Source organism: Hyalella azteca, unplaced genomic scaffold (genome assembly GCF_000764305.2).
Source record: "Hyalella azteca isolate HAZT.00-mixed unplaced genomic scaffold, Hazt_2.0.2 contig17904, whole genome shotgun sequence".
In the NCBI taxonomy this organism is placed as follows: Eukaryota; Metazoa; Arthropoda; class Malacostraca; order Amphipoda; family Hyalellidae; genus Hyalella; species Hyalella azteca.
Genome location: NW_025947668.1, coordinates 117,868 through 132,719, shown reverse-complemented (window position 1 = coordinate 132,719; position 14,852 = coordinate 117,868). Strand labels below are relative to the sequence as shown.

At 35.4% G+C, this 14,852-nt stretch overlaps 1 protein-coding gene across 1 annotated transcript in view; it reads left to right on the top strand.

Moving 5' to 3' along the window:
• The window catches only part of LOC108680625, a 30,039-nt gene extending 22,686 nt beyond the window's left edge, over positions 1-7,353 (top strand). The window contains exons 2-5 of the mRNA XM_018169498.2: positions 3,767-3,851; positions 4,280-4,929; positions 6,905-6,981; positions 7,278-7,353. Of these exons, the coding sequence (XP_018024987.1) occupies positions 3,773-3,851; positions 4,280-4,929; positions 6,905-6,981; positions 7,278-7,353 (882 nt within the window). The 5' untranslated portion in view covers positions 3,767-3,772. The remainder of the gene's footprint in view (positions 1-3,766; positions 3,852-4,279; positions 4,930-6,904; positions 6,982-7,277) is intronic.
• Positions 7,354-14,852: the final 7,499 nt, after the last annotated feature.

Below are 14,852 nucleotides of genomic sequence, written 5' to 3'. Positions count from 1 at the left end.
TAAGTCAGCTACACCGCAGCACGGTTCCCCTGAGACAAATTAGCAGATGCGCATACAATTACGTGAATTATTCCCCTAGGGAAGAGAGTCACTATACGTAGCCTTACTGTAACATCCTAACTTCTGACGATGTCGAAAATGCGCAAAGGATCTCGTAAATTAGAATGAATAAACTAGGAGAAAATATAATAATAAAGAATAAGCGATATACTAAGCCACGAGTGAGCAAGATCGAATTGTTATAAACTCACATTATATATTATCATCGAAGTTCAAGTAAATTTTACTCTCACAGATGCAAATTAATTGGGACAAATAATGAAATGGGTATAAAAAAAAGGAGTGCTTAACGATAAATAATAAAAATGTAGGCTTGCATTATATAAACGAAGCATCGTTGATAGAAAAAAGAGAGCGCATTTTCTCGTCGCATTTGACAGAGAGCGCATTTTCTCGTCGACGAAAACTTGAGGTCACGGACGGACGGACAGACAGACGGACATGGCGAGCACAATAGTGCATTTTTTCCATAAATGAGAAAATGTGCTAAAAAGAGCATTAAATAATTATCTATAAGTTAACTCGATGTGAATTTGTTCTTTAAATAACTTCTTTGACGTGAGCAAAATAAAATTAAACATGGTTGCAAGGTTACCTTATTACTCATAAATTCTCTTCAAAATTTTCATTTCCATTTAAGTCTTATCTGGCTAATATTTTCATGTACATGATTTTGCGATAGCGCATTTAATGCTGATGAAATCAAATGTACCTCATTTTTACCGCTGTCGTGGAGCTCGTGCTACCTCATTTTCTGCATGGCTACCACACTACCACCACTTAGTCGAGCTCTGACTTACCACTGCATAAGTCAAAGCTGGATTAATTGGTGAACGTAATCGAAAATATAAATTTTAAAGCTGGAAGAAGATCATCAAAATCCTAACTTGCAATAACTTTTACTTAATAATTTGACTTTTAACCCGAGGATATATACAGAAATGATAAGATAATATCAGATTCATCACAATTAGAATACTTCAATTAAATTGCCATATGGTATTACAAAAGCATAAAAATAACATCCTACAACCCGAGTTGAAAATCTTAATGGCAATTGTACATGTACAACAAGGTTTGCAATTAGTTTAAAAGAGTTTCAGAAATTACTCAAATAGAACAATAATGAATTATTTATATGGAAAATTTTTTTACTCTGCTTTTAAGGTGCGAAAATACAATTTTTGAACGTTTATGATGTTTATATCTGCTGAGAGCCAATGTAATTAGCATATTAATAAAATTTTCATTCATGATTTGTTTAAAATTAATGAGACTTATGTTCAGATTTCGACTCGAATCAGAAGTCAGAATGATTTTGTTCCTTTCTTTGAATTGAATTAGGTTGAACATGCAGTTTTTTTTTCAACAATGACCAGGCAATGCTGCATCAATTATGAATGCATTGTCATGTACTGCGTTTCTATAAGATTTTATTATACTTGTTTAACAGAAATTAATCATAAAGAACTTTATTCGCATTCCGAATCTGTCAAATTTTTTCCTATTCCTGCTTTCTTTCTCCTGTCCGTAATAAGGTAAAAATTTTGTCCTTAGATGAAAATTACCTCTAGTACCTTGCCATTCCAATAAATGTAATGTTTACATATAAACAAATTACATTTCAATAAGGCGAACGTTTCTGTACCTACAATGCCACATGAATACGCAAAGTACTCTTATAATCAGGTTTGATTTGAAGATTGGGGTTGGCTTCATGCACTCAGATGTCAGTTATTTATGTTTTTTTGTGCGTACGAAATTATTGCTACGAGAAGAAGAACTTAGAGCTGGTCTTTATTGAAGATTTCAAATTAGTTGACTCCTGACCTCTGAAGCGCGACCCTAGCGACCATAGTGAACATCACGAAATTGAGGACAATTATTCCTGCCGTAAAGAATTTACTGTTCTTTCAGCGTTTTATTACAACGGGTTTAGTAAAAGAGATGTAATGGATTTGTAAAACTCATTAATTTGATTTTGTACGCAATATCACAGCGAGCCAATGCACTACAAATTTTCAGCCATTGAGCAATGTTTGCTATTTTTCATCTATTAATGATAAAATTTCGCAGCATATTATTCTTCCAAACGAAATAAAAAGATCCAATTTATAAATGAGACAGATGGCATATTTTCATGAGACAGATGTCATATTTTCATCAATATTTATCAGCGGTATCTACTAACTTATGTTCGTAAACGCGTAACATTTTATTAAATCCTTAAGTAATGAACTTCGTCCCTGGAAATTCTCAAGAAGGCTTATCTGGCGAGCCTAGCCGCCGATATGCAAATTTGATTCATCACTGTTCCATCAGATGACGTCATGCGGTTAGTTGAAATGTGAGATCATGGGCTGCAGGTATCCAGCGTGGCATGAACCTGAACTAGTTGATGAATGAACGTGTCATTAAAATGAATGTCATATTATATGATGAATGAACGTGTCATTAAAATGAATGTCATATTGTTTGATGAATGAACGTGTCATTAAAATGAATGTCCCATTGTATGATGAATGAACGTGTCATTAAAATGAATGTCACGTCGTGTGATGAATGGACGTGTCATTAAAATGAATATCCCATTGTGAGATGAATAATCGATGCCACAGAACTGCATGCCGCATTATCTGATGAGTAACTTGTTACAAAACTACATCCCAAACAATTCATATGAGTTCCTGTTAGTAAATTACACAGGAAATCATCATGTAATGTTTGAGTTTTCATAAAGTCGTTTGAACTGAAGTATCTTGACCGGCTAATAATTGGGCAGAACCGTCAACGAAACAATAGCAGTCGCTTGCTTTACACACCGTCGCGATAGAGGCTAAGGACCATCTCGTATTGCTGCATTGTTAACTTCCATCCTGATAGCTAAAAAATATAACTCGGTACTCACTGCAGTGAGTGACAGAGAGCGCATTTTCTCGTCAACGAAAACGTGAAGTCACGGACAGACAGACGGACATGACGAGCACAATAGTGCCTTTTTCCATAAATGAGAAAATGCGCTAAAAATGGAAGCCATTTGGAACTTTCAAATGAGTTTCCCAAAGGCCAAATTTGACGCAATATCGCTCAATGTAAATATTTGACAAGCCGAAATTGATTCAATATCGCCATCGAGTTTTACCTGTCACTTTTCGAAAAATTAGAGCGATGACAACTCGCATTCATCTAGCCGGTAGGAAAGAATTCACGGCTGTGCATGAGTATCTCTTCCAAATCTCAAACATAGAAAATCTATCGTGGTTCGATGTTTGTTTGAAAACACTTTTTATGGCAAAATAAATATTAGACAAATTAATTATAAGTCAGAATGACAAGGCTTTTTCCTTATTAAAAAATTAAAAAAGCAGCCGGCCACTCACAAGAAAAAGTTTCATGCGACAAATTTCAAGTGAAAGGAGCAAATTTCTTTCTCTCGCTCTGTATGAATTGACCAGAAAACTTTGAGAGAAAAGTGCCCAAGATGGGCAAAAGTTATCTTGATTGTTAAAATTATGAAGTGCCTCTCTGACTTTTCTTTCGAGATAACAACGAAGTCCGGAAATATTCTGAAAGAGTCACGATGGTCAATTATTATCAATTTTTCGATTTTATCAAGAATTAAAAAATAAAGTCGTTTATATGGACCAAATGAGGAATGAATCGCTAACTAAACATGATTGTAAACGAGAATTTCTTTTTTTTTCAGGTTGAAATGCCCACATCCATCATGGTAACTGCCACCGAAGCTCCCGGAGTATTCCAGTTTTTGATATTATCGAATCTTTTGCCAGGTAAGGCAACTAAGATCTCATTTTGGTGCCACAGGATGAGTGCTGGATGACAAATTGAACTATGAGCATTAAATGAAAACCTCTAAATTTTATATAAAATGTTAAGGGCACTTAAAAAATGAAGAATGTTTTTCGATTGGTTGCCTGGCTTTTATTTTTTGCAGATGGAGGCGTAAAAGCTTGAATCAAATTTTATGCATAATTTCAATTATTATATATATGTATAATATCAACCAAGGAGAAACTAATAATAACTTTATGTGATAAACTTGTCATAATATCCTGTATGAAGATGTTGGTTGATTAGGCGTAAACGTTGCAATTATCCGAATAGCGTATAATTAATTTTCATAATTCGTGTAGTGTATTTTTATATTGACAATATTTTTTGAATTATTAATGACATAGTTAAATTTTTGTACTTGCAGCGTTGGTGGAAGCGACCTTATCCTTTCAAACTTCCCTGCCCATCATGGAGGTTCCTTCCAGAGCTTACGATCAAATGCTCTTCCGAAAAGCCTTCAATTATCCTCCAGTTCCATCCGATACAAATAACCTCATGCCCAACATGTCCGATCCTCCAATACACATACCAGAGACAAATTCCGAGATTAAAACTAGTACAGGATCAAATCCTAGAGATCCTCACCGATTTCAAATTCCGGTCGAAATAGACGACAGAAATCGGTATGGAATTTCTCCCAATGCGAATGGAGGCCATCGGTTCATAGGAATTCAATCTCAGGTAGAACATCCAAATCTAGTTGAATTTACCTCTAAAACAGATTCAATGAATCGTTTTGGAATCTCCGTGACGAATATGTCTCAGTCAAGTGAGAAAAAAATAGACATACTTGTAAATATTAACAACCCAAGTCAGAGCAAGAGGACTCTTCCTCCGAGTTTAGTAGGGTTCGTTGAAAGTAAAGTAGACGAGAACTACGACCCTCACCGCTACCACAAGGACAGGGGGTTTCCGCCACAACCAAGTCTCGGCGTCAACAATGAAACGGCAGAGACATTTTTAGGCGAGACGGCAGCCATCGACTGTACTTTGCATAATCCCGGAGAGTACTCGGTGAGTTGAATGGGCCCAAAGGGGCCGCTGGTGCAGCGAATTCTTTTCTCTAGATGCATTTCTAGTTCCTATTACCTGTTATTGTTATCACAAACAATGTATTTCTTGATTTACAATAAATAAATTCTTTTGATTATATTTTGAGTCCCAATAAACCGCTGAAGTATCCTTGAATGAGAAATGGTATAATTATTGCATTCAAAAGCATAAGTATTGCTGTTTTGCAATGTTGCACGGCATGGTGAATATAAACATAATGAATAAAATGGTGAATATAAACCCAGGCTTCGGAGGAAATGTGACTCATTTTAAAGAGCGGAACTGACGTGCAATAATTTCATTAAAATATAATTGAGCAAATTTATGTCGACGTTAATCATTATTTTAACTGCTGCTGAATTAATTCCTTAAGCCTAAATAGCAATATCACATCTGACAAATTTAAATTTCGCTCAGTTTTTTCAAGAAGTCTAAAACGCATCCTTCATTATTTTTTTGCTCACATGAGTCTGAAGTTTGAGAGAGCTCTGAATTGAGCTAGCAAAAACGCTTTAAACCCGGAATTTTCTTCGCCCTGTTTGTTATTCAGCTTGTAATTCCAATTGCTGGAACATTTTGAGCGAGTAAATACAGAGTCTGTGTTACTTTGCCTTCCTAACTCAGTGTGCTGCAATCGTAGTATTTTATTTTCGGCTTAAATACTGAAAAACGTTAACCATTGCTAATTTTATTCACATCTTAATTAAAAGCTCGTATTTGCGGTCCGGTTATCGATAAACCTCTCCCTTGCTGGCGTTTATAAACTTCATAAGCTTCTAAAGCATCGCAGATCTCTTTCTCGAGACAAGTTCTTGCCAAGGTGTTTATTCTGTTAAGATGAAGAAAAGTTTTATCTATCTTTTACTTTCGTTCTTGGAATTTTTTAGCCGGAAATTTATTTGATCGTGAAGGCTCTTAATATTACCGTGTTTGTTATACGTGAAAAATCGAAATAATAATTTGGAAATTTTTAGAGTTATTTTTGTTGGATATTTTAATTGTTTGGTCTGCGTTGGGGATTCGTTATTTGCAAATTCACTTCCGATATTGGCTTTAAAAATGTTCTTCCTGACAAGAAATTCGATACAAAATCGAAGCGAGCGGATTCTCATCCCAATACTTTTCTTTTGTGGCTTTTCTAGACGGACAGCATGCGTTAGTATAGCTACATTCTGCCACTGCACTGAATACCAAGACAATTTTTATAGCCAAAAAAGAAATCCAAACTCCGGGCCTTGTGAGAATAAATTTCCAATTTTGGTTTCAGAATTTTATTTCTATTGGAGCATTTAAACCTATTTCTTTACATTTATAATTGAGCATTCGTAACTTATCTTCAATAACTAATTCATTTATTTAATATTTTAATACACTCAGGTTCGCTGCATCTACCAACTTCAATACCAATTTTATAATCTTGGGCTTTATTAAACACTATTGCAGTTGCACGTTGTAAATCTCGTGATAATTTCATATATAATGAATTACAGTTTATTTCGAATGTGGAACTTGAACACATTTTCCATGTGGAAATTTCATGGCAATTTTCGGCATAGGCCTAGCTCCCGATTGTGAAACATTCCAGATATGAATAGATCTACCATTTTTTCGAGCTTTTTTTTGTAATAACAATCAAATTATTTACAAATAAGATCAATAGAAGTCTGATTTGAATGTAGCAGTGAAGCACTTATTTTTCTGCTATAACTATGATTAATTTCATAAAAATTCTATACATTTGCGGTTTCAAATATCTATTATGCATTACGTAGTTCAACATGGAATGCAAGGTATATAAAGCACAATACGTGTGAAATCTTTTTCAATAATTTCTTAAATAAATAATAGCGCACCAAAAGTAAACTTCCATGCATAATTCTCATTTTATTTAAATTGTAAGTGTTGATATGATGTATGCATTTGATCGTTTCTATAGGTGTCTTGGATGCGTCAAGTGGGCGATGTGTTGGAGCTGATCACATACGGCGACCAAACATATGCCAACGATGACAGGTACGATATACAACCTGTCTTATTGAGCTGTAATATTGCAAGACTTATCAAATGTTCCAACCTCTCATTTATTCCCAACCTCACTATGCAATTTGATATGTCACGCTTCAAATTCAGAATTTAATTTGTGACATTTAACCATTTAACTTATATCTTACCCGTCGTATATGTTCGATAATTTCGTGACAAGTCAAAATAAAATATCGAGTTCTAGGAAATAGACGCAGGCGATCAAAGTCTGTGCTGAAATTACTATCGTAATTGAGAAAGTAACTGAAATTATTTGTTGCTCTCAGACGTATAAAAATAAAGTCAGAATTTAAGGAACTGGACTCATCCAATACTTTCAAAAAACGCATAGAAGTGAAATGAAGTCATTACAAAAGCGATCCACGTGGAAAAGTTGACAGTATAAATTTAATGACCGTGTAATCATGTAAGGTTGTACTTCGTGAAATTAAGAAAAATACTGAAACTGTTTGGAAGTTGCTTCCAAAAATACCGTCAATATTTTCGTATTAGGTTCAATACTTCTCAAATCACAATCAAATGAGAACCTGAAAATATACATTTTATTGGCGTTCCTGAGCACAACCTGACATAGAATTGTAGGTTAAATAGTTAAATTTTAAATGAAAAGCAAATGAGGACAATGGATTTAACTTTTTTGCGGGAAATCACAGATACTGTATATGCAGAAATTAAAGTTTCTGAAACCTGCACAAGAAAATACGAGCCAATACAAGGTACATTTACTCGAATGTACTTATAAAAATTTTGCATATTGGAATAGTACATTGAACTTCAAAAATTTGTTAAATACGGTCAATACGCAATATTTCTTTCATATAACTCAAATGTAAGCATACAAATATAAAGACCAACAATCTAAGATTCAATTTAATTCAAATCAGTCATGTTTCCTTAAATAAATAATTTAATATGTATATATTGCTACTACCGACTTTAAAAAAATGCGGAAAGAGCGTCTATTTAATTTTACGAGTTAAAACTTTCATCCAAATATTTAAATATTTAAATTTAAATTTAAATATTTAAATTTTTGGATATAGTAGGGAGTGATGCTATGCACGGAAAAATTCTTAGATGATTGGAGATTATGATAGGCATGCTAACGCAGCCTCAAGCACAAATCGGAGGCAGGAGTCAGCCTTTTTGGTAGGATATTTGAAGTGAACCTGTATAGTAACTTTGGTAACTTAGGCTCAAACGGTAAAAAACAAAAAATATGGCACAAAAATTCATCTCATCTTTATAATGTAAAAAATACTCATTTCTACAAAGGAGTCCAGATCCATCCATTTTTCAGCGATCTTCTTTGTTTTTGAACTCCTTGAAAATTTGTGATCAAAGCAATCAGGTGATCTTAATTTTTGAATAGTGATAACATCTACGCTGGGCCTTCAGTAAGATTTCTTTTGCCTAGATTGTCTATGGCATTCATCCGTACTTCCTAATTGCAATTTCCCTCTATATTTATCGATCTGAAATTTGGCACACTTGCGTAAAGTTGGAGACAATGCATGAATCAAATGATAAAATAAATGATTTTAAAAATTATTTTTTTTTCAATGTTAAAAAATTTGAAAAAGCAATTTTGTCAGCTACAAATCTTATAACTGATATTTGACACACTTTTACATGTCCAATTGATCTGAAATTTTGCACACTTGTGTGAAGTCGGAAGCAATGCATGAATCAATTGACAGAATAAATAATTTTGAAACAAATTTTACATATTAAATAAATTGAAAAATTAATTTTGTTAATATTCTAAAATAAAAGGAGAAATTCATTGTAGATCTGTAAAATTGGAGACACTGGATTCTTTAGAAGTGTTGTCTTTAAAAAGTTATTTTTAACCGTATATTATTCTTTTTAGCCCAGAGTTCTTGAGTCCCAGCTGTTACTCAGAAGCCGGTTGATTTGGTTGACTATCGATGGCAGGGGGTTTTAGACGGTTTTGACGGTTTCGATCAATTGAAGAATAAAGCGCGTTGAAGGAAAGCGTGAAAATTTTTAACGAAGATAGCTTTGCAGTCTACGTCAGTATAATTATAATATCGTCTGCGCTACCAGCCATGCGGCCGATGGTATAGCAGGTATGACTTTTGCAGGAAAAAGAGGTATCAACTAGAATAGCTTGTTGCTTTGTTTTCATTTCACGCCTCACGAGGAACCCCAAAAATCTAATTTAACCGCAAATCACAATTTGAACTTTACTACATCATCTGAGGCAGGCGAATATTTTCCGTGCATAACTTTAGGCCGGAAATAAATTATTGGCATGCAAAATTATCTTCGCTTGTGTCCGGTGTCAATCTGCTCATTATATTCATTATAATTATGTTATAAGATTAGATAATCTGTAATAGAGATGTAATATTCACTTGACGTGATAAAGATTGATGGAAAAGTACTAGACCTTAGTCAGCGTCTGGACAACATCACGTGATAGATCACGCGATCAAGACCTCAGTATTGGGCGGAAGCAGTGATTCTATAAAAAAGCTGGGAACCTTAGTAAGGCCCCCGCAGAAGCTAACATGTACGCACGCCGTAATGTTACTAGCGTTAGAACTACTCCGACCTAAGGGTCGACGTCTTAGCCTTTTACCTGCTTTATATCTCTCGTGTATTACCATCCCGTATCAAAATAAGTTCTCTAGACAGATGGTCTCTTACTTATTCCGCACGAGCTTAGTCACGTATTCCGGTCCTCAGGTTGCGCTTAATATAGTGGCCTGACACATGCATTCTAATCCTGTTCACGAATATTACCATTGCACACGTTCTTTTAACCCTAAATCCTTATGTTCACATCTTTATGCCCTATATTCAAATGTAAGACACGTCCCCTAAAACTTTATAATTGTAATATTTACATAAAGTACTGTAAATTAGCTTAACTCGTCCGCAACGATCATTCTATTAAGTCTGTCACTTGCCAGCAGACACCCCTATAGAAGCATCTCCTCGTTTCAGCTACACTTTAATTAGATGAATTAGACTGAAGATATTCAATGCTGAGCTAAACGAGATAAATGTCTAACATATTGACCCCATAATGGAAGGTATGCTGAGAAACCTAGAAGAAAAATCGAATCCTAAGATCCCAAGACAGTTTCAAGCTAAACCGGCATACTTATAAAGAAAAATGCTCGAATGAAGTGCTGCTCCAAATATGTACTGATTTGGAACTGCGTGACGCAATTGTCCATGACGAAAATTTTTAAATCATTTTCAAGCTACAACTTCTCAGATTCCAGTATGATCACGACAAAGCTGATTTAGTCACTGTCTGAGACGAAATACAACGAATATGAACTTGATGAACCTACCCTGCTTAGGAAGATACTAACAGATAGCACACGTAGTTTAAATTATCCTAATTAACGAATGTTGTCCGCGGAATTCCACTATTAGCAAAAGTTTAATCTGCTTAAACAGGATGAAAATCAATACATACTATTATATATTCGTTAAGTTTATCAATGCTATCAATAGAAAAATTGCTGATGTCTAGTAGAATGTCCTGCAAACGCAGAAAACCTTAACCTATCCAAAATTAAAAAAATAGGTTTTACTTAGAACGAATATGTTGCAGAGCTCAATAAAAATATAATATTCTGAAATCAAAATTCCGATATTATTTAGATGATATTGCTACTAAAATATGTTGGAAGCATTCAAATTTAAGCATTTGTGCTTAAATTTGAAGATGCTCTCGCAGAGCACAGAGCACATCTCTCCGCAGATGCTCTCGTCTCCCAGACGGTGTGATATCTAAATAGTACAATTAATAAGCTTATTCGACCACCGTTTATGTTATTAGTAGACACAATTGTACTAATTTTAGCGTATGTACAACACTTGCGTTCCCAAGAACATTTCATTTTGTTACAGCTCAACTTGGAAACGCTCTTCGTACCACAACAAGTACGTCAGGATGCATTTGATTATACGCACGTCGTCAATGAAGCGCTTGACGTACGACGTTAACTTCAGCGTATCGTGAAACCGACTTTTCATCCCATTGAAATGTTGATTCTTTATATCCTCATGATGTTTGGTCCTCATCTCATGCATTATTCCTAACGCATTATTACATTCCGTGGTCGTTTTGAATGTTTCATAAATATTTTTTATTTGCATCAATGCCCATTCGATGTGACTTCAGGCTTCTCTCAATTGCAATTCGCCAACCTTGGGGAACTGAAATGTTGGCTCAAATCAGGGAAGTTTATAAATTGTGTTTCATACAGCTTTTCTTAAATTGCGCTTAAAGATACCGTTTGAAATTTATTCATCGTTAGCTTAACTAAAGTGCTGCGCTTTTGGTAGCCTGGATTAAAAAATTTAATGAATGTTTTTTTTAATTATCGACGATTTAATCAAGTAAATTCTATGACAAGAAGATGGTTTGCCAGTTGGAAGTAATCAGTGCTAAAATAATTATTTTGTAACATAGAATGTCATAAAGCGTTTCAAACCAGCAGCGAAATTTTCATCAATACGCGAATAATCTATTTGTGTGTCCACTAGTCACAAATACGAACTAACACGTTACATATGTTGCATAGACCAGGTTTTGCAAAACCTTTTCATTTCATCGATAAAATTGTAAATTGTTCACGCCTTGGATACAAACCTCGTTTTTCCGCACAAGAGATAATCATCTCTAACGATGCCCCCCCTTGGCCCTGGCTGTCGGATAGACAGCGGGGTAACTAAAGGGGTGCGCCCCCCCCCCTGCTGTGTGCGATACTGCGAGGTTTTCTGCGTTCATTCTTCGTTTGAGTTCTCTAAAGATTAAGAGGATTGTGTTACTTATCTTAAAGACGACTGATTACGCTACGTTCTCTTAGGTCATTGTTCCGTAAAAATTGAGGCGCATTCCTGAGGAGCCGATGTTTGGAGTTCTGTGTTTTTTTGACTGAATTTATGCGATGTTCCAGAATGAAAGCAGAGATACAGGAAAAACATTGTTTTTATGTAGAAATATACGCAGAAATTTGAGACAAACGAAATTTTATTCATAATTTCTCTAGAAAAGGAGTTTGAAGTCAACATTTCAAGACAGTATTCCAGTTATTCAGTGAGAAACCAGTGATGTGATCTATATTAAGCGAGTTACAAAACTTTTCCCTTATGAAGTATCTCATTTTTCATACCGAGCAACGTCAAGATATTAATTATGACTTAATTATTTATTTCATTTTAGAGAAACGTTCATAATATTAATTACGATGTTCCCTACATTCACAGGTACTATCCAGGCGTAACATCCCACTGTGAACATATTGCCAAACTGAACTCTATATGTATAATAACACACTGATGTATAGTTAAACATATAAATAGGTGAATAAGTTAGAGAACATCTATGGCGCTGGAGGCTGGCCAGAGCTCTGCAATACTCCTGAGTGGCATAAAGAAGACCCTGCCCTTGTAGAGAACGAGTTTTTTAATTAAAACTCAGTTTTTTTATCCCCTAACGTCTGCTGAGAACCTCCATGACCAGACAAACAACAGAGCTTTGAACTCACCGTAAGTGTGATACGTACGCTGCCTTATGCTGATGATCGATGTTCCGTGCCGCTGCAGTCAGTATTTGGTAACAAACAACGAAGCATTCAAGTTTCAACATTCTGTTAACTCATCATTCAGATGAATGCATTAGAATGATCTTCAGAACAATTACCGAATGTATGAACTGTTGATTCGGAACATTCACTAGGCATACAAAATGTATTAGATGATATACAATATAGGTAGTAGCCGACTTTTAGTTGACATGCAAGATGCATTAGATAAAATATATGCGAGTATTTGTTACCTGGCTTACAATATGCTTTAAATGATAAGAAAATTATCAGTTGGCATACAATATGTATCAACTGAGGTAGAATATGTTTTAGCTGAGGTAGCATATGTATTAGCTGACGTATAAAATGTATAAGCTGTCGTACAATATGTATTAGATGTTGTAAAATTTATTTTAGATCACGTATAGTATGTAACAGCTGACGCACAATATCATTAGTAAACACATAACATGTATTAGCTGACGCACAATATGTACTAGCTGATGTAAAATATGTACTAGCTGACGTACAACATGCATTGGCTAGCGTACATTATTTATTAGCTTAAGCAGAATATGCATACTTGCTGACCACCGTAAATAGAAGTCGAGCTCATAACGATATGCATCAACCGTGAGCATTACGCAAGCAACTTGCATACAAACATTAGCAAACAATGCATTGTTAAGATCGTCTGCTACTCCAACTTGGGACATTTGATTTAAAGGCAACGCAGACGGAAAATAAATTGGCCCCTTATCCTTTTCACTAATTGGTTTTCATTTTCGACGATTGTTTTTTTAAGCAGAGATTTTATTATGCATACCGATCGAGTGTTCTTTATACGGAAGGAAGAGACACTTACTTTTTACTTATTCAATTTAATTCAACAAAGATAAATGCAGCGTTAAACAGATCAGTTGTGAATCTTCACAAAGCAAGATGAATCAATGACAACCATAAGAATGCGTGATGTTTAAATATATAATTCTATAATGCAAACTAACTTCATGAATCGCGTGACGTCAAATCAAAGGATATAAACGACGTTCATGAATCGGCCAGTTATGTTTAGGATACTCTTGACCTAGAATGGAAGTTGCGTTGCACAACTCAGGTTGTGCAACGAAGTATTTCCGCGAACACGTACGGCGACCACGCGACGTCTGCAACACCGGACGACAGGCGTCTGTCTGCACCACGCCCTCTGTGCCCAATCTTATCGCACCGCGCCAAAATTGTCCATAGTTTCACCGGGCGATACTAGTGTTCCGCGAATTAATATAGTCGATTAACTATTTAACCCTTAAATTTGGTTTTTTAATTTTTCTGATGCTTATGTTAGTTGTCTAAATTAATTCTATTTATTTTCGTCAGTCTCTCATATTGAAATATTGTACTGAGACTCTGGCAATTAGTGGCATAACGTTGTACCTTTAATTTCGAATAGATATTAGATTTAATGAAAAAATAAAAAAAAACACCATTAAATTTTAACCTTAATTTAGCTTCTTATAATGGACAGGAAGTTCAGTAAAAACCTCCAAGACATGCCACGTCCTCTCAACCTGTTTGGCTTGTCTATGTGAGAGAGCGATGGCCGGAGTCAGCGAGCGTCCTCGTTTTGCGGACGATGTCTTGTACAAGAACGTTCACCTACGGTGCGTTGATGGACGAAGACCAGTTTTTAAAATCAAGACTGAAACTATTAATTGAGATGCTGGAAATTCAAGGCCAATCGATGAAAAAAGTCATACTGACGATCTTAATAGTTAAACCATAATTAGCAATCGCTCAAGTTCTCTATATTGTTAAAACTTAAGGCGATGGCGACGACGACATTTGACGTCAGCTCCTAAACTTCACGCTTTCCTTCCGGCAAATCACAACCTTGACAGTTACGCAAGCGACACGCGTACGTCATTCATGACTTGTTAGCATCAACGCTTGCTTTGCAATCACCCACGCACATCAAGTCATCAACTGACTCCAAATAATACGAGTCAATTAATACGAGTATCCCACATCCCTCTGTATTAAATATACAAAATATCCTCATCTGTACTTGGAGGTAACAAATTTCGAAGAAAATGGTCTTGTTACAAATATCCTAGAACCACCAAGCGCCTCTCAAGCACAAGGAAAGCTTGTAGGCAAGCCGCAGGTCGCCGCAACTGCCGACCGTGAAACGAGGTCAACAAAATCAGCGGAAATGCCGTGCAGTGAACATCACATCTGCTCCTCCTTCGTGGAAATTAATCA